The sequence below is a fragment of the Herpailurus yagouaroundi genome, unplaced genomic scaffold (genome assembly GCF_014898765.1).
Source record: "Herpailurus yagouaroundi ecotype Mexico unplaced genomic scaffold, PumYag 141, whole genome shotgun sequence".
NCBI classification, from domain to species: Eukaryota; Metazoa; Chordata; class Mammalia; order Carnivora; family Felidae; genus Herpailurus; species Herpailurus yagouaroundi.
The window spans coordinates 61,455,644-61,475,749 of NW_024412396.1; the positions used below are offsets into that span (position 1 = coordinate 61,455,644).

The window sequence follows — 20,106 nt, forward strand, 5'->3', positions numbered from 1 at the left end:
ACCGGCGCTGCCCGCGGGGCTGCGGGGGCGGCCGGGAAAAGGCAGAGCGTAGCCAGCAAGCAGACTCCTCTGCAAGTGTCACTCGTCAAGTTGCAGAGGGCGAGGGAACTGCAAGAATGACCGTTCTCTACTCTTGGCTGCACCGGAACGGCTCTCGGAACATCTTACTTTGCCCCTGCACACGGAGCGGACACAGTCCGTGGCTTGTCCCGTGTCCAGCCTGAAGGCTCGGCACCGCCTCAGTTCCTGATCCCACAGCTTGACCGCTCCTCCTTCTCTTGACCTAAGAGCAACCCAAGCCAAATAAGCATTTTTATGAGCTATTACAAATCACTTTTATTACAAACAAATACTAAATTATACAAGCAGAACAGTAAAAAAAAAAAAAAAAGGGGGGGGGGCCCGATATTCACTTTTTGTAGTCTCTAAACTTTCTGTGGCAACTTTAAGATACACTGTATTTCAGCCATTCAGTTGAAGCAAATTTTACCTGATGAAAATTCATTTTTCTGACATGAGTGTAATCTTCCTTAGTTCTCCACATCCCCCCGCCCCCATATAATGTATCCTCTTGATTAAGGAAATGTGCAGAATGATGTTTAATGTTAAAATGACAATGGAAACGTAAGGCTAGATAACAGGATTACAGGTGCTATGCTAGAGAAGAGATCTTTAATGGCCAAAAGGGGTGCGCTTTCCTTCATATCATTGTGAAAATACCCACTGAAACCATCCAGCAGGCTACTAATGGGCAGAGGTGTGCTGAACAGAAGGTGTGTGGGAAACAGCAGCGTCAGGGTAAGACAGAAAAGAGAAAACATAGCCCATTTATGGTTTTTCTCTTGGGAGAACTGAAAAATGTATTCCTTTATTTTCTGTTAGATGAACTGCTTGTCTTAGGAGAAAAGCACGCCCAGGACCACAATACAGGGTTCATTTTTGTGAAACACAAAAGCCGCTGCACTGGTGTTTGATTAGGTGGGTTCCCTCATCCTGGATGGACATGTGCGTGCTTCCTGGCCCCGCAAACACTACATTTTAACAAGCATAGGAGTATGTTGGCAGAAAATCCATTAGTATCTGGCTTCTTCTGGGAGGTTTTCAAATCACTCAGAAAAACGTCTTTCGTTAGACTTAAATTTTGAAGGCTGTTTTACACAATTGTATGTAACAAGTATTTTATGTAACGAGATTGCCTCAAGCAAAAGCAAACAAGGCAGTTTGTTTCTAGTGTCCTCACACCTTTCTGAGGCCGCCAGCTGTATGCACCTTGCCCCTCAGTGTCTGTTTGGGCCAAAAAAGGAGAGAGCAGGCAGTCAAGATACGTCCTGGGTTTGAGGGCAAAGATTCTCCCATGGGTCACTTCTTCCCCAGCAAATACTTATCCAGGCATACAGACATGAGGGAAATCAGTTCTCTGCCTACACGATAACCACCTAAACCATACCTCAGAGAAATAAGCTATCGCCCCAACTGTTGGGGTTAAGGTGTCTTTACACTGTGAAATAAATCAGAAGTGACTTAAGAAATTAATAGTCAACAGGAAGGCACATAAAAGGCAATAAAGGTGAAGCACATGAGGAAGAAGGTCAGAGAGGATGATCCGTGTAGTCTAGAAATAACTAGAATAATTCACTGCAAACTGCAGGCAGCCCCCAGTGCATGAACGTGTGGTTAGGTTGTGGGAACAGGACTCACGGCCTTTCCTTGCCTCCGGTCACAATAAGTCCGTCTCGCAGTGTGGTGAACATGGCAAACACAGGCCCGTTGTGAGCTCTGGCCACGGTCCTACACAATATGTGATCTTTCCACACACAGACATCTCCACTGATGGTACCTGTAAACGTCAAGTTATTCTGAAAAGGAGCGGGGAAGGGGGAGACAAACTCATCAAAAGTTCAAATAGAGTTGAAACAGACGCAATTCTCTACCATAAGTGTGGCCTACCGCACATTCTCAGATACAAAGAACATGATACAGTGGGAGAAACCATGGACCCGGCAAACGGGTTCATGTCTGAACTTGAGGTTTAGTTTTGTCAGGGCCTTTTAGTCTATTCTGTTGCTTATTTGCTGGAATAACCTTCAGTGAGGTTTTTTAATCTCTAGGATTATCAGCTTTTTCATGTGTAAAACGAGGGAGTTCAGGCACCAAGTTTCCCTCCAATGCAAAATTTTAGAATTCTGGTTTACATCGTCCCTTTAGGCTGCTTCCCTCCAGCTGCCTGAGAAATAACTTGAGGTCATCAGTAACTGAGAGTGAAAAAAAAGAGTAGGAACAGGAAGTGAAAATAACATTTCACTAGTTTTGATAAAGTATTTTGCCACAGAAAGTAAAACTACGTACACAACTTAGAGCAATGTTGTATGAGTTTAAATTTCGCTAATTCATGAGGTTATATATGAAATTAACATTTGCCATGATTTCTCAAAATCAAAACGGCAAAAATCAGTGCATTTCTGCAATACAACATAAGATAAATTTGATAAGGTGCCCAAAGTAATAGTGCTTTAGATCACTTTGAGAATGCAATCCTGATAGAGTTCATTTATGCGGAAACTGGAGAAATTAAATTCTGCATCATGTGCTATTTTCATCCATTTTAGTTTCACTTTCAGAGCAACTGGTCCAAGATCTTTCAACAAAAACGATATGGAAAGAACTAAAAGGAAAGTAAGATTTTGAGTTACAACAAAACATTTTCTTTAATCTTTCTGACAAGAACATAGTTTCTATGTTTAATTTCCCTACAATTTTTTTAAAGTAATCTCACAACCTAGGGATCGAGAGTCGCATGCTCTAGGCGCCCCTGCCTACAACAATTTAATGTTACTTTGATTATGCAGTCATGCATATTCTCTGTTACCTATTTGGATAACAATAATTATACTTGTCATCTAGGAGCATCATTAATTCATGCCTTATCTTCAATCAGAATGTAAATGCTCTAGGCGTAGAAACCAAGATTTTACTTCCCTTGCTTTTTTTTTTTTTTTTTTTTTGTAACCCTAGGCATGAAGGGTGTTCAAACAGGCCTAAACTGAACATCAGTCCATCTTGCTATGTAACAAAACATTCTGATTTCACTGCTGCTTTAACCGGAAGTCAATCAGGACTAATATTTTAGTCTTCAAGTTTATTTTCTATTGGGAATAGGCAACTGGGTACATAAGGAATTTTATACATGAAACAAGTTAAGTCAACACAGGCAAATTAAATGCCAGAAGCATTTGAAGGTGTGGGTTTTTCTTCTGGAAAGGAACTACCCTACCCATCTTATATTATGAATCCCCAAAATGTTTAACGGAAGTTTGACATGGTATGACCAACATTTTCAATGATCTTTTTGTTGAAATCATGTGCTTAAAGGTTCTAAAAGTACAATTTTCTTCGTGCGTTACATTCCCAGCGCCACAAACACTTTAGTACAGAAAATCCACCAAGGTTTTTGATGTACCAAAGGATTTAAAAAGTGTGGCCAGGGCTCAGGGTATTAGAGATGTGGACTGTAAACCACAAGCCCAATGGGATGTGGGGGCGGGGACGGCTCTGGAACACCCTCTGGGAAGACTGGGAATCTCACTCTCCTTCCTACTCTGAAAGAGCTGCACTGGCCCAGAGCACTTCCAACTATGTGATAAGCAGTGAGTTAAGTTGATAGAGAGCAAAAGAAATCCTAAACTCAGGTACCACCTTAAACACTAGAAAAATTACATTTCTTGATTCATCTTTCTTCATTCTGACAAATTTTTAGGATTATGAGGAACTACTAGAAGGATAGACATTTTAGGGGACTTAGGGTGACAATCACAAAATTAACGAAGGCTTTTGAGAATGGCTGGCAGTGGCCCAAGGACTGAAATGTTTCATTATCATCCTTCTCCCTCATTAATTTTCTTTCCTACTCCCTGATTTCTGAAAGTACCAGATTTTGAAAGGTGGAATATACGCAGGACTGGGACATATGGAATGGTCAGTGGGTCACGGTGCCATATGACAACACGAATGTGGCTTATCTAGCTGAAGCAAGAAAATTCAAAGCGGTCCAACTGCCGTGACTGAGTTCCACAAGCACACGCGGTTTAAGAGACATACTGCACCAAACGCCACAGCAAGCATGGTCTGCATCCGGGCATCCTCCAGGGTGCTCACGAGCCCTTTTTTGCTAAGAAGAGCCCTTCCTGCCAGTGTCCAGAACTTCACGTGTTTGACTCCCACAGAGACAAACTGGGAATCGGAATCTGGTCGGAATTCTGCCACAAAAATGCGTCGGTTGTGACCGGCTCTGCTGGCAATTTTGGCACCTGATAAGAAGAGACAACAAATTACCTAAGTTAGCAGAGGAACTAAGATAGCTTTTGCCAGATCGAACAGCTACTCAAAATATATCGTTCAAAAAACAAATACTCGCGCGTGTCCTCTGCATCACTACCTAGCCGCCAGATGACAGACGATTACTGGCGGAGAAGGTCCTTTTTACATACTTTCTCAAGTGACATGTGTATTAATGGGAGCTTTATTCTCATTGAAGGGCCATTCTAGATTTTAGAAATCACACCTTACTTTCTCCTATGTAGCTCTGTGAACTTCACTTTTTGGAGCAGCCACGTAACTGGAAAGTTTTATCTAAAGTATGGTAAGCAATATGATCCTGTTCATCTTTCATTATCACTTGGTATTTCATTTCTGTTCTTAACACCCTCCATGACCAAGCAAATAAGAATTAACAAGGAGACTTACATATGGTTTCTTACTGAAAGAGCAGTGAATTACGTACAGTATTAGTAACTTGCATATGTTTCTATTTCGTGAGCTTCTTTCACTGAGTTTTTAAAGTGCAACATACAGTGAGTGATACCAGCTGTGTACTGTGTGTGTTGCAGGGCTGAAATGAAGAACGATTTCAATCACTAAGTTAAAGCAAATATGAAACAGAGCTCATATCACCCTGGTATTCTTAGTTTTAAAAATCACCAAGAAAAAAGAACCCTACCTTCCTGCCATCTCCAAATGGTAATCGTATGTTCTGGGTCCAGCCCCACAGACAGCAAGAGTTTGCCGGTAGCACTGAAGCTGACTGAACACACTCCCTTCGAATGGTAGCATCTCAGTATAGATAAAGTCTGCTTGTTCATTGCATCCCAGATGTGGATAGAAGGAGCCGTAGCTAAATAATGATAAAATCCAAAAGTTGTAATATACCTGTTACAGATGTTTCCATTTCTACAGCTGACGCATACTTTCTGAAACACGGAAAAGTATGTACCAAAGAATGAGTGTGTACTTAAGAAAAAATAGCTCAAAACCAACACTAAATGAAAAAAGAAACAGATTCACAAATACAGAGAACTGATGGTTGCCAGAAGGGAGGGCGGAGGGGGATGGACAAAATGGGTGAAAGGGAGCGGGAGATACAGATTTCCAGTTATGAATAAGTCATGGGATAAAAGGCACAGCATAGGGAATACAGTCAATGGGACTGGAATGACATCGCATGGGGATGAATGGTAGCGACACCCACGGTGAGCACAGCGGAACATGTAAACTTGTCCAATCACGATGTTGTACGCCTGGAACTCATGTAACATTGTGTGTCAACTGTACCTCGATTTAAAAAAATAATGAAAGAAAGAAAAGGAAAGAGGAAGGAAAGGCAAAAATACAGAATACTTCTTCAGGCTACAGTTCACACTGCATTTTTGAGAAAATAACATTTATACAAGAAAATTAGGCAATCACAAACTTTAAATTATTCAGAAACACACGTTTTAGATACATGTTAAATCTTTATATAATTATGTGGAGAAATGCACAAATATTACACAATAATTAAATATCAGAGTATATTCAGTTATCTGCTACCTGAACATTAGTTCTGAACATTAGTTACTGTTACTCAGTATCTCATCTGAAGGGGAGATGAAAAGCAAACACAAACTGAGAAAGGCAACAGGTAGGAAGGACACCATGTGAACAGATCTCAAAAGAAATCTTCAGCCATATAGACAGATATCTGGTAAAAAGCCAAGTTCACATCACTTTATAAAACAGTGTTTTTTATTTTTTAATTTTTAAAATTTATTTTTGAGAGACAGAAAGAGAGCACAAGTGGAGGAGGGGCAGAGAGAGAGAGGTAGAGAGGATCCAAAGCAGGCTCCAGGCTCTGCCCCGACAGCACAGAGCCCGACGTGGGGCTTGGACTCACAAATTGTGAAATCATGACCTGAGCTAAAGTTGGACGCTTAACCGACTGAGCCACCCAGGTGCCAATTTTTGTTTTTTAAACAAGATTTCAGGGAAGAAATAAAACTGTTTTTTTTTTTAAAGGTTTATTTATTTTTGAGAGAAAGAGTGCACACATGAAGGAGGGGCACAGAGAGAGGGAGACAGGGGATCTAAAGCAGGCTCTGCACTGACAGCAGAGAGCCCAATGTGGGGCTTGAACCCAAGAACTGTAAGATCATGATCCAATTGAAGCTAGATGGTTGTTTACAAAACTGAGCCACCATGTGCCCCCAAACTGCTAATCTGTTTTATTTATTTAGATTTTTTTTAAAAAAGTAAAAAAAAAATTTAGTAGGGTCTACACCCAACGTGGGGCTTAAACTCATGACTCTAAGATCAAGAGTCGCATACTCTTCTGAGCCAACTAGGTGTCCCCAAATTGCTCATCTTTATAAAAAAATTGTATTTGTTGTTATTCATCTTGTGTAGCCCATTTCTGCTGCTTAAAAAATTTTCCCAGTTCTCTGTATTTTCTAACTTAAAAATCAGGGATTTGTATTGTCCTTTCTTCATGAACTGCAGCCCATAAAAATGTATTCATTTTCAGCAGCTAATTCAGTCTTAGAACGTAAGTACTTCTGGTAAAATAATTGAAACACGAGAGTGGGTTTGTTTCAAACTATAAATCCGCTACAAATAATGCAAACATAGAGACATTTTTATTTATTTATTTTTGAGAAAGAGCACACAGTGGAGGGATAGAAAGGGGCGAAGAAGAGAATCTCAAGCAGGCTCCACACTCAGCAAGAGCCTGGCGCAGGGCTCAATCTCATAACCATGAGATCATGACCTGAGCCAAAATCAAGAGTCAGACCCTTAACTGACTGAGCCACCAAGGTGCCCAGAGACAGTTTAATAAGATAAGCTGTCTTGGTATCTTTTGATGAAGAAAGACATTTTGGTCTCTAAAGAAAACATTCTGATAAATTTAAACGATGTTGTATACAATCTACAATTTATAGTATACAATGATTAATCTGTCAGTCCTTCTAAGTAATTACAATATAGTAAACCAGGGACTGGAGGTCATTAAGTAAAACCTGTTCAAAGATGTAACTGTAAAAAATCAAAACTGTATGGGAACAGTTTACCATGTATTAACATATGGGATTTATGTGTGAAAAATTGAGCACAATAATTAAAGTACTGGACCAAAAGTTAGTATGTTCTTTATTCAATAAAAGTCAAAGGATATGAGGGACTGGTAAACTTAATGTCAACGAATAACGTTAGGTGGCTTAGATTTAAAGTGTAAATATATACTGGATCAGTCTATAATTTTTTGCCAGTAATAAATATTATATAGGTCATCTATAATATAAAAACTTATTTATTTAAGTGTATTTACTTTTGAAGGAGGGAGGGTGAGAGAGAGAGCACAAGTGTGGGGGAAGGGAAGAGACAGGGGGAGAGAAAGGATCCCAAATAGGCTCCATGCTGTCAGCGTGGAGCCCGACGCGGGGCTCGAACCCAGGGACCATGAGACCATGACCTGAGTCAAAACCAAGAATTGGATGCTTAACTGACTGAGCCACACAGGTGCCCTCAAACATTTGTATATGTTTACAAAAAGCACCTGGGGGCAATCCACAGACTTTATTTGCCTAAATGTGATGAGGCAGATAATGGATTTTTAAGAAACATCATTCAGTTTTGCCTCCAAATTTAATATGTCAAAACTACAAATACATTTATTTATCTAAAAATTAAATAGCAAGTAATCTTAAGAAAGTTGAATTACTGAGCTTTTCAGGCTTTCATAAAAAGTTAAATGAGATGGTAAGGACAGTATACCTGAAATTTGTGTTTTACAACATTCAGGTATGACCATGACATGGGACTGCTACATATTTAGACTGTTCTAAACTTCCTTCAGTGACAGTATTTAAGATTTAAATCACTGCAAAATTTTTTTAAAGTTTATTTTGAGGGGCGCCTGGGTGGCTCAATCGGTTGAGCGGCCGACTTCAGCTCAGGTCATGATCTCGCAGTCTGTGAGTTCGAGCCCCACGTCAGGCTCTGTGCTGACAGCTCAGAGCCTGGAGCCTGTTTCGGATTCTGTGTCTCCCTCTCTCTGGCCCTCCCCCGTTCATGCTCTGTCTCTAAAATAAATAAACGTTAAAAAAAAATTAAAAAAAAAAAGTTTATTTTGAGAGAGAGACAGAGAGAGAGGTTGAGAGAGAGAGAGAGAGAGAGAGAGAGAGAGAAGCCCCAAGCAGGCTCCAAACTGTCAGCAGAGAGGCCGATGTTGGGCTCGAACTCATGAAACGTGAGATCATGACCTGAGCCAAAATCAGGAGTCAGATGCTTAACTGACTGAGCTACCTAGGCGCCCCAATCACTACAAATTTTCAAGGCTTTTCTAACTTACTAAAGAAACATTAAATTATGTTCATTACATTTTATTTTCTATGATTCAAAAAGGGTCATTCACGATGCTGGAGTAACACAGACACTCTTCTCACTCTTTCCCTTCCTACAAGCCACCAGCTAACGGGTGCCTGTCACAGGCTAGGTCTGTAACAGGAGACACATCAAAGCTCCACTACTAGGCAGGTGTGTTTTCCTATGAAGTCAGCCAGGCCCTAAGTCACACGCACTTCAGCGTGCTGTCCTCGGAATCCAGGTTCTGGGCGTGCTCCTTCCATCATATCAAGCTATCTCTGGAAAATCAATCCCACTGACTTTATTGTTTTTTAATGTTCATTCATTTTTAAGAGAGAAAGAGCGAGAGAGAGGGCACAAGCTGGGAAAAGGCAGAGGGGGATAGAGGATCTGAAGTGGGCTCCATGTTGACAGTAGACAGCCTAAAGTGGGGCTCAAACTTGTGAACCACAAGATCATGACCTGAGCCGAAGTCAGACACTCAACCGACTGAGCCACCCAGACGCCCCAATCCCACTGACTTTATAAGCATTTCTGACTCTTACTCTCCAGTATAGAGATGCCACAAGGGTCTCTTTCAATTACTAGTTGGATCTTATAAGAACCAAAGTTTTAAAGGATATTCTTTCTCCATCCTCTACTTGGCCTTTGGTGTAGTATTATAAAAACTGTATTTTTAACAAAATTTTAATATGGGCCATTAAGTATAACAACTGTATCTCACTCTTTAATTTCCGCAGGGGACAACTCCTTGCAGCATACCCACTATCCATTACCTCCTTCCTTAATAAAGTTATGCTTTTATTCAGGAATCCCCTCCTCCCTTATGTAGAGCAAGTGATTCAGGGAGAGACCCTGCTTGCTCAGTTCACCAGTCTAAGCCTGCTGTGATTGATGACTTCCCCGAACCCCCAGCCACCCACACTCACACTCCCCACTCTCTGCCTCCAGCAGCAGTGATTTAGTTCAGTAACCCAGATTTGAGCCAATCAGCACATGGTACTCCCCAGGTCTTCTTAGTCTGGGGTTTGGTTTGTGTCTTAAAATGACTCAATCAGGCTAAACTGAAGGACTTTTAAGCTCATGGTTCTGAAAAAGGGATTTTATCTGCTTCCCAACTAGATGAAAGCAAAGAAGCATGTAGTTCTAAATGTTACTGGCAGCCCTTTTGTGACCATGAATGCAACCAACCTTAGGATGAATATATTTCCTGATTTTCTGTCATACAGGACAACATGGAGGATCCTTAAAGTCACTTAATGGACAACTAACCATTGTGACAAACAGTAACTACAAATGGGGGGTTTGGGGGTACAGAGAATTCTCCCTTTGAATTGCCTTAAGGATCAAAAATGTCAAATTCTTACCACTGTCTTAGGCAGGCTTTGTCAGACAGAGAAGATGTCCCCTTAGTGTCCACTCACAAAACGTCTAATGGATTCAAAGGGTAATTATGTATTTTCTGTTATGTATTCACTCTCCCACATCCCAAACTGACCATTTCAAAACTTTATCCTCCACCTTCTTTGCCACCTCCTCACCCTCAGCTGATGAAATGAACAACATAGAAGCTACCAGACACGAGCTTATTTTCTCACCCCCAAACCTAACAGTTTTCTTGCATTCCCTTTAATCCTCAGGTCTCTGAATTTCTTCCTGTTCAACTGTCTCTCTGGAAGTATTCTCCTGTCTCAGTGAGCCAGCCGCTCCAGCAAAAAATTAACAGCCTTGATTCCTCACTTTCTGTCATGCCCTCACATCCAATTCATCAGAATGGACCACTGGCTTTCCCTCCAAAATACATCCTGTATTTGTCTAGCGTTCTCTCCATTTTCATTCCTGCCACCTCAGTTAAAAATGTCTTTTGCGTGGACTATTATAACAGCCTCCCAACTTTCTGATTACTTCTCTTTCTCTTCTGCATCCTTAATAGTGCAGAGTGATTTTCTCAAAGCATAAATGAGATCAACTCACTCCCTTAACACTCTCCATGATGGATTCTGCACTTAGCGCGAATCCAAACTCCTCTCCATGATCTGCAAAGCCCCATGCACAAAGCCTCATGCACCTGATTCCTAACCCCCTTCTCCTTCTCCAAGTTCATCTTAGAGGCCTTACTCCTCCACACTCACCTTCCTGTTTCTTGATTTAAGGTTTCCACAGTAAAGAGTTAACATAAACAAGCCTGAAGTTGCTATCATTAGAAGGGCCTGCTTGCAAGTGTATGAGAACTTGACTTCTGAAATGGTCCCTATGTTAATAAGGCTGTTTTGTCTACCTGGGGTACTGAACACCTGCTTTCTTCTGGTATTTCAGTAGTTGTGGCTGATCTGTGCCTATGCTACCAGCCCTTCCACCCCAAAAGGCCTGAACTCTAAGGCTTAAGTGGGTGTCCCTGGGCAAAACACTGCACCTATGATCCTGTAGCATCTAAACTTCACCCAGTGTGTCTTTTTCCCTTGCAGATTACTGTAAGAAACTATAGCCCTAACAATCTCTGGGCCCCGGGATGCCTACTAGTGAATCACTGAATGTATGGGTGGGTCTTGGGACTCCCCAAAACAGCCTCAGCCTGGAGTCCCCCAGTTCATCCCTCAGCTGTCATTTTTTTTTGTTCTCATTCTTGGCCCAGCTGAATGTTACCACCTCAAGAAAACAAACATCTAGTTTTATTGACATCATCCTATTGTTTTTATCATCTCACCATCTCAGGTCATGTTAGTTTCAGAAGTTTACTTATTGGAGTGCCTGACTGGCTCGGTCAGAGGCACGTACACTCTTGACCTTGGGGTCGTGAGTTCGAGAACCACAGTGGGTATAAAGATTAAATATAAATAAATAAAAATGTTTTAAAATTTTTTTGAAAAACTAAAAAAGTTTTTAAAAAGTTTACTTATTTATTGCCTCTCTGCCTCTAGAGCTGGAGGCTGCAAACTTTTCTGTAAAGGGTCAGAAAATAAGCCACAAAATTGAAGATATTATGCAGGTACTTATCTAATGAGAGAAAAATTTCCATTACATTTTTATTGATGAAAATCACGGAGTGATTTTTTTTTTTTTAAATTTTAGAGAGAGAGAGCATGAGCAGGGGAGAGGGAGGGAGGGAGAGAATGAATGAATGAATGAATGAATGAATGAATCCCAAGCAGGCTCTAAGCTCAGCACAAAGCCCAACACAGGGCTCCATCCCATGGCCCTGGGATCATGACCTGAGCCGAAATCAAGAGTCAGACATTCAACTGACTGAGCCACCCAGGCGCCTGGAGAGTGAACTTTTTATAATAAAGATCCACTATGAGAAGAGTAAAATTCTTTGGAGATAACAAGGTAAGCTTCCAATTGAGAGTTCTTTCTCATCAAGATCAATTGCAAATGTTTGCCTGTAAAAATTTTACATATTTCAACTTTGAAAATGTCTCATGTAGATAGTTACTGACAAATTCAAATATTGATCCAAAAGTACAAGATCTTAACTGAGCATATTAATCACGTGGAAGGCATTTAGAGGATTCAGTTATCTGCCTTTATATCTTTATATATGCCTTTTTAGCATGTTTTCCATTGCAGAGTAATCACCATGAACTGAACCCTACATGGAGTTCTTCAACTTCAGTTCAAATGAGTTTTGAAATGTGGAAATTTCCTTCTCACTTGCATCAAGATCTGAAAAGTGCTGCTGGAACTGCAGTCTGAGACCAGAAAATACATTTGCGGCAAGTGGGATTCTCACTTGGTTTAATGTTTGGCACCGTGAGAAGTGTATCATGCACTCTGATGTTACTTGTGATTCAACATTAGTCGCCATCAATGACCTGACTGTAGAATTTCACCTTAACTGTAATTTTAGGCTGTTACTGTAACTGTAGTTTCCTTGTAATTTCAGGTGGAATTCATTAAGAAACATGATCAAGTCTGCAGCAAAAACTAATTTCCAAGGCCATTGTTCCATAATACAGATTGACGGCAGTACTTTTCTCATTCAGAGAAATTTCAGCCTTGGCTCTGAGCTCCAAAAACTGCAATAAAGCTACTACTGCTAAACCACTGGGTGAGTTAGGACACTCAGCTTCTATTTCTAACATGAATTCATGGCACTGATGATGGCTAATTCTATGAGAACAAATGAAGTTAACTGTTGACTCTCAAAGACAAAGTGAGGTTGTCAATAACACATGATACACTGCTATGTCTTTCACAAACTACCTGATGACGAACAGGCACAATGAATCATAGGCTTTAAACACCTTAAATTTTCACCAGTTTTGTATACTTATTAACCCATTAACCCTTTTTCTGCTCCAGCTCCACATATGTTTTTACCACCATCAGTTGGCACATACCTTAGCAGATTCCACTTCAGACTGTACTGAATTAATGTTTTCTTAACTTCTCTGAAAATACTATCTTTTGTAGTTGTTCCATGAAGACTAGTCCTAGAGGCCAACTCTTCAGTCACTTCAAAGTTGGCAGTGATTGCCTCAAATAAGCAACTGGCAACAACTGTCAATCCATGAAGAGCCAAGGGAAACCATTCAGAATTATTTGCTTTTTTTAGGGTCTTGTTAATTGACTACTGATGCTGTTCCCAACATCCTCAACTCTTTTAGCAATAGGTTTTGCCAAAAAGCTAATGGGTTTAAACAAGTTTATTTTCTCTGGACACATGTTTGCTGCAATCAAACATGGTTTAATTAACTCACAGTAAATTCTTTTTTTTTTTTTTCAACGTTTTTTATTTATTTTTGGGACAGAGAGAGACAGAGCATGAACGGGGGAGGGGCAGAGAGAGAGGGAGACACAGAATCGGAAACAGGCTCCAGGCTCTGAGCCATCAGCCCAGAGCCCGACGCAGGGCTCGAACTCACGGAGCGTGAGATCGTGACCTGGCTGAAGTCGGACGCTCAACCGACTGCGCCACCCAGGCGCCCCTCACAGTAAATTCTTCTTGAGTAACTAATGAAACATTCAGAAAACTTGGTTGCAGCCTCATTTTATTTTTTATTTCTGTGAAGAAATTCTGTTGTGATGAGATACTCACACAAATATTCTTTTACATTTTCTAATTTTTCTGACTCTTGGGTTTCCCATGAACTGGGAATACTTTTGTCAAGTTTAGTGTGAAAATGTAATATATTGTATTATTTTAGCACAGCTATAGTGTCGAATTTACCATATAATTTGATAACAATATAATCCACATTTCACTGTGCCTTAGAAGTGTGACAAAGTCCACTTTCCTTTTTTTTTTTTTTTTTGCCTTGTTTCGACATGATGGATATACATTGCTTAAATAACAAAATTAATTGTGGGTTAGCTCAAAACCTGTCAAGTTATGACAGCATCACTGCATCTCCAGTGTGCCAAACAGCTGTGCAAAGCAACCAGAGGGTCACGTGAGGTCTCTGTTGCAGCTACTCAAGGCTGCTATAGCACAAAATCTGCCACAAACAATATGTAACCGAATGAGCCTGGCTGTGTCCAACACTCTATCTCTGGATACTGAAATCTGAACTTCATATAATATTCATATGCTGTGAAATTTTCTTTTGATTTTTTTCTAACTATTTCACTTAGTAAAAACTATATTTAGCTCATGGGTTATACAAAAACAGGTAGGTTTGGCCCAAGGGCTCTGGTTTGCCAACTCCTGCTCTTGAATGTAACCAAGAGAGCAAAAATATTGCCTGTTGTGTTGGAAACATTTGTAGTTTAACAGTCAAATCACAGAATCCTGCTTTACCCTGGAGAAGAGGGAAACAGACACATCATGACATATTTTCCTATCAAACTGCTATTTTTCCTATGTAAACTGAAAAGGAAATTTTAAAAGCCTAGTAAATATGTAAAAACAATGGACACACATTATCCAGTAGCTTTTTAGATTCACAAAGCTATGGTCAATATCAGTAATAGAAAGCTATTTCTAAATCTTTAAGTGATCTGTTGATACAATATGTGCAATTATTGGACATACAAAAATAGCAATTAAAAAATTTCACTTCTAGGCAACACAACCTACTGATTCACATTTAAGATTACTTTTACCCCCAGCTGCACTTTAAGAAAAAAAAATTTTTTTTTTAATTTTTATTTTTGAGAGAGAGACAGAGTGCAAGCAGGGAAGGGGCAGAGAGAGAGGGAGACACAGAATCCAAAGCAGGCTCCAGGCTCTGAGCTATTAGCTCAGAGCCTGATGCGGGGCTTGAACTCACAAACCAGGAGATCATGACCTGAGCCGAAGTCGGAAGCTTAACTGACTGAGCGGCCAGGCGCCCTTCCCCCAGCTGCACGCTCAGCAGCTACATGATGTTGGCAAGTTAATAGCTACCGTGGAGGATCCTTGCAGTGATTACACAGGTAATACACAGAAAGTGCTTACAATTGTGCTGGACACTAAAAAGGTCAAAATATATTAGTTTTAAAAATAATTATCATTGTTACTGCCGAATGAGCTCAGTATCATGACATTAAAAGAATAGATTTTTCATTAAAAAATTTCAAAATATGTTCAAGTATCTTATTACTCAATAAAAATTTGGATTACCAATACTAAACAATATAACTAAAACAGAAAATGCCGAATTTTCCTTACCTGACATGTCTGCTAAATCACCTACAATGGAAAAACAGCAGAAAAACAACTGTCCATAAATAACATAAATACTTAAAAATATTTTTATTGAGTACATTCTTAAGTATACTTATTAAAATACTTTAAAAATTAATTATAAAATAATTTTTATATAAATCACAAATGGTCATATACAAAATTAGTTTTATGATGTTAAATTGAGTAGACTGTAAGTGAAGCCATTCATTTCAATCATACACATATATTAACATTTCATGTATATGACCTTCCAATTACTGGATAAAAACTTTTTTTTCTTTTTATTTAATGAGTCACATGAAATTTTAACAATTTAAATATAATGACATGTTTTAAATAATACAACTCTTATTTTGGTTTACAAAATGCCCTGTAACAGACTGGAGTTTTAATGCACCTCTGCTTGGCTCTGAGAGTCCAAGATTCTAGCCAAGAGACAAAGGGAAAGAAAAAAAAAAGTTTGAATGTAACTGGCTAAAATACCACAAAAGCAAATATTTCCCCTCTGACCTAAACAATTTTTAACAAAGAGAGCCATAAACATTTTAGACTGTTTGTGCCTTGCAGGTATGATACAAGCTTGGCAGTCAAAGTTACTACTGATTCAACTCTGGGGTTCAGAAAACAAAAAGTCCCTCACTCTTTGGTGGTCTCTCAAGTCTATCCTACGTGCCATTAGTCATCAGTAAAAAAATTTCTGTATGCATTCTGTGCAAGGGTACAGTGGGGCAAGGCACAGGACTGCATATATGATCTAAAATTCACCTCTGTAGTGCCTGGACTTTGACTTGGAAGATAATTAGCCATTTTACATTTCCCTACAGTGTCGCTTTTCGAAATAAAAGGAACAGACACAAATACTGAATTATTAAGTTGTATGCCTATATGATGTTCTATGTCAATTATAACTCAATAAAAAAAGGAAAAGGAGAAGAGGGTCAAATTTAATGAAAGATTATATTTGTGACTACAACATTTCTTAAAAGACAAAACTGCGGCACTAATATGTTAAAAGCAAAGTTGCTTAACAAAGAGAGAGACGGGGAAAGAAAAAAAAGCAAAGTTGGGAAATGGAAGAACCGTATCTTCTACAATTCTATTCACCGTATATAAATTCCATTAACATAGAGATATTATCTTTTTTTGGTAGGTTTATATCCCTAGCACCTAGAATAATACTTTGTGCATGGCATGTGCTCAATAAGTTTGTTGAATAAATGAATCTACTCAAAAAAATTAACTGAACAATAACTATATGTCAAGAGGCACTGAACTAGGCCCTTTTATAACCAAAATGGTAACGTGATCTCATTTTTTTCAGAGTAAAAATAAGACTCATTTTTAAAAAAGGACCTAGACCTATTTATACTCAAAGATTAGAATCTTTGTGTGTAATGCATGAAGATCAGTCTACTTCTTGTTAAAAATAGAAAAATTTACAGAAAGGAAGATCACAAGCACCTTTGTGGTACAACTGTAGAACTCTGTAACCCAGAGATCGAGTTTCTGACTGATCCATTTAGTACTTGTATGAAATATGAAGATATTAAAAGCATAAATTATTCTATCCAAGGAGAAAAAGACACCTGGAGAGTTGGCTTAGCAACGGAGGCCCACCAAGATCCAACAAGCCCAATGACATGGATCATTTTTACAAAGTACACCAAGCTTATGAAGCTTCAACTGACCAAATCTATGATGTGGTGTTCACAGTGATCACTAATTGGTAGATGTATTTGTTCTAATTAGACCCGCTATCCTCTCATCCTTTAAGTTTTCTGAAGGGTTAAAAGAAGACAGCAAGACAAGTGGTTTTTAAAACAGCTGGCAACTTAAATCAATGCCAAAGAAAAGAAAAAGGCAGAAGGATTTAACAGCATGGAACAGACAACAGACAGAGCTTTTCTCTCCTTCCTAGCTCAGTCCTAGTTGCCACAGACATTCTGCCCGTCAGTCTGGTTACTTTTTGGCTCCCCCTTTATTTACAATTTCCTCTCCAAATTCTTTTTGCTTTATATGCTAAATTAAACCTTTCTGCCAATTAGGAATATCTGCTAAAGGACTAAATCCAACTACTGCAATCACCATAAAAGAGTTTATTCTTAATTCTAAACTGTCTGAACCAATAAGATAACCAAAGCGAGAGAAAGATACCTGGAAGCAAATCATATGGTAAAACTGGGTGTGTGTTTTTTTGTTTTTAAACATTTATTTACATTTGAGACACAGAGAGAGACAAGAGCACGAGCGAGGGAGGGGCAGAAAGAGAAGGAGACACAGAATCTGAAGCAGGCTCCTGGCTCTGAGCTGTTAGCACAGAGCCTGACGCGGGGCTCGAACCCACAAACCATGAGATCATGACCTGAGCCAAAGTCAGATGCTCAAACGACTGAGCCACCCAGGCGCCCCTAGGTATGTGTTTTATATAAAAACGCATTTTCAACAATACCCAAATATATATATTTTTCCCTAGGATACTGAATTAATTTGAACAATACAATTACTTAAACTGTTTCTTTTTAAAATACAGAAACATACCTACTTGGCCCGTTGCCACTACGTTGATAAATTTGGGATGCTGATTTACAGTGAGGCACAGTATATCATCATTATGTTCCTGATAAAAACTCTGAGTCCCTATAAAAAAAAATTGAGAAAACCTTAAGACATAACAGCCAAAAGCACTTATCTAGAACAATAAAAAATTGCTCTGTTTAACTTAATACATATTTTTTGAGAACTGAATGTGCACATGTTATCATGAGGATGGAAAAAAAACCCCAAATCTTTAAAGGGATAGAGTCCTGAAAGTTAACATGAGGTTAAAGACATCAAGCACCACAAGAGAGTGAAGGGGCCTGCTCTGGGAATTCATAGCAGAAAAGATTCTTCTTATCATGGGCATATGGCACTCTTGGACTGACACGACGGATTTTGTTAAAGTGAAGGTGGGTGGGGAAGGGCAATCTAGGTAGAGAAATACTTTAGGCAAAGGTACAAAGACAGGAAAGTACTAAGTATGCATATATATGGTTCATTTGGCTGAAATGTAGGGTCAAGGATAAATGTGAGAGATATGGTTGGAAAGGCAAACTGGAACTAGAATGATAGAGGATTTTGAATGCCAACCTATTAAATTTCGTATTTATTATGTAGTCAGTGGGGAGGTACTGAAGAATTCTGATCAAAGAAGGTATGTGATTTACCAATTAGGACTTACAGCGAAGAGACCTTAGACCTGTGACCATGCAAGATGTACTAAAGGTGGGTTTGCCTAAGTCCAGTGGCGAGGTGGGAAATGAGGTCAGGAGGATAGGGCGTAGGTTGGGTCCAGATTACAGAGGACCCAGGGTGATTACACGGTGATCTAGTCCACCCACACGACATCATCCAAAAGTGAAGCAACACAAAACAATTTAACAATGACAGTTACCAGATCTAATACTTTAAAACTTCTCTTCAAAGTGAAATGTGCTTCATACTTCCCAGGGCTGACAGTTTAGTGAGAACAACAAACAAGCAAGTATATGTGCTATTGGCTAAGTTCGAAGATCAGCTAATAGGGCAAAACTTCCCAGACTGTGAACACAGCAATGTATCCCAAACTAGAGAGGACAAATAATGAGAAGTGGAGAGGTACCCAGTCTCCCTTCTGCCCTCTCTCTCTATACCCCTTCAGTAGAAAAATGATTAAGGACAAATCATAAAATTAAAGAAAATTACAAGGATAAACATGAAAGTGTATTTACACATTCCTTTCTAGATCATCTTTTCTTACTCTTCTCTATTTTCTTTGGTGAAGCCTCAATTAAAGAGGATTATCTAAGTATTTTTTATTTTTATTATTTTTTTATTAAAAAAAATTTTTTTAACGTTTATTTATTTTTGAGACAGAGCATGAACGGGGGAGGGTCAGAGAGAGGGAGACACAGAATCCGAAACAGGCTCCAGGCTCTGAGCTGTCAGCACAGAGCCCGACGCGGGGCTCGAACTCACGGACCGTGAGATCGTGACCTGAGCCGAAGTCGGCCGCTCAACCGACTGAGCCACCCAGGCGCCCCAATCTAAGTATTTTTTAAATGGCCAAAATTATTAAATCGAAATCACCACTGATTTCTGTGTGATCTTGGTGAATCCTTTTCTTTAGGAAACCAAAATAGGACAATCATATTAATGATTAATACTGAGGAGACACGGGGGATTAGGACTCACATAAGCCATTCTTTGCCTGTTCGGAATGAACCATCAGAGGAAAAAGCCAGAAATGTTTGGGCCAAAAAGTCTCTAATTTTACTTCCAACTTTCCAACTTTATGAGGTTTATAATTACACATAAGAAAATTCAAAATTAAATAATGAATGTCACTAGGAGGATTATGATGTCATTCATCATTAGACGATGCTATGAGAATTTATTTGCTTTGCAGCAATCCAATCAGTTAAATTAACATCAAGAAGTATTTTCTCACCTTGAATCAAACAAAAGTGTCAACACAGCAGAGACAGAGGGAAGCAGCTTTCTCACTATCTTCCTTGGCCTTCTGAGGCCTCAGTAAGAACACTGCCCCTTCACCCTACTCTCCAGCAACCACTCACCCAACATGCTACTTATAATCACTACCTATCAGAGACAACCACCAACCCATCCATTTCATGTTAAGGTTATGGGGAAATAAAGTTAGAAATGGTTTCATTATAAAACATGATTTCAACATACAGTAAGCCTTCACTTCTAATAGAGACCTAGGATTACTTTGCATTATGAAATCTTTTTCTGCTATATCATACTCTCTTAAGATTGTAAATTTGGTTACTTGAAATATTACT

At 39.3% G+C, this 20,106-nt stretch overlaps 1 protein-coding gene across 11 annotated transcripts in view; it reads right to left on the bottom strand.

Annotated features, from left to right (window-relative positions):
• EML5 (EMAP like 5) overlaps positions 1–20,106 on the bottom strand; it is a 181,420-nt gene that overhangs the window by 7,620 nt on the left and 153,694 nt on the right. For 7 of the 11 annotated variants that reach the window (XM_040477952.1, XM_040477950.1, XM_040477948.1 and 4 more), the window contains 6 exons: positions 17,819–17,917; positions 15,263–15,283; positions 4,994–5,167; positions 4,096–4,304; positions 1,699–1,856; positions 169–283 (listed from right to left, as the gene is read on the bottom strand). In XM_040477952.1, the coding sequence (XP_040333886.1) occupies positions 169–283; positions 1,699–1,856; positions 4,096–4,304; positions 4,994–5,167; positions 15,263–15,283; positions 17,819–17,917 (776 nt within the window). Of the gene's footprint in view, positions 1–168; positions 284–1,698; positions 1,857–4,095; positions 4,305–4,993; positions 5,168–15,262; positions 15,284–17,818; positions 17,918–20,106 lie in introns of those variants that run through there. The other 4 variants (XM_040477951.1, XM_040477949.1, XM_040477956.1 and 1 more) reach the window with 3 other exon arrangements.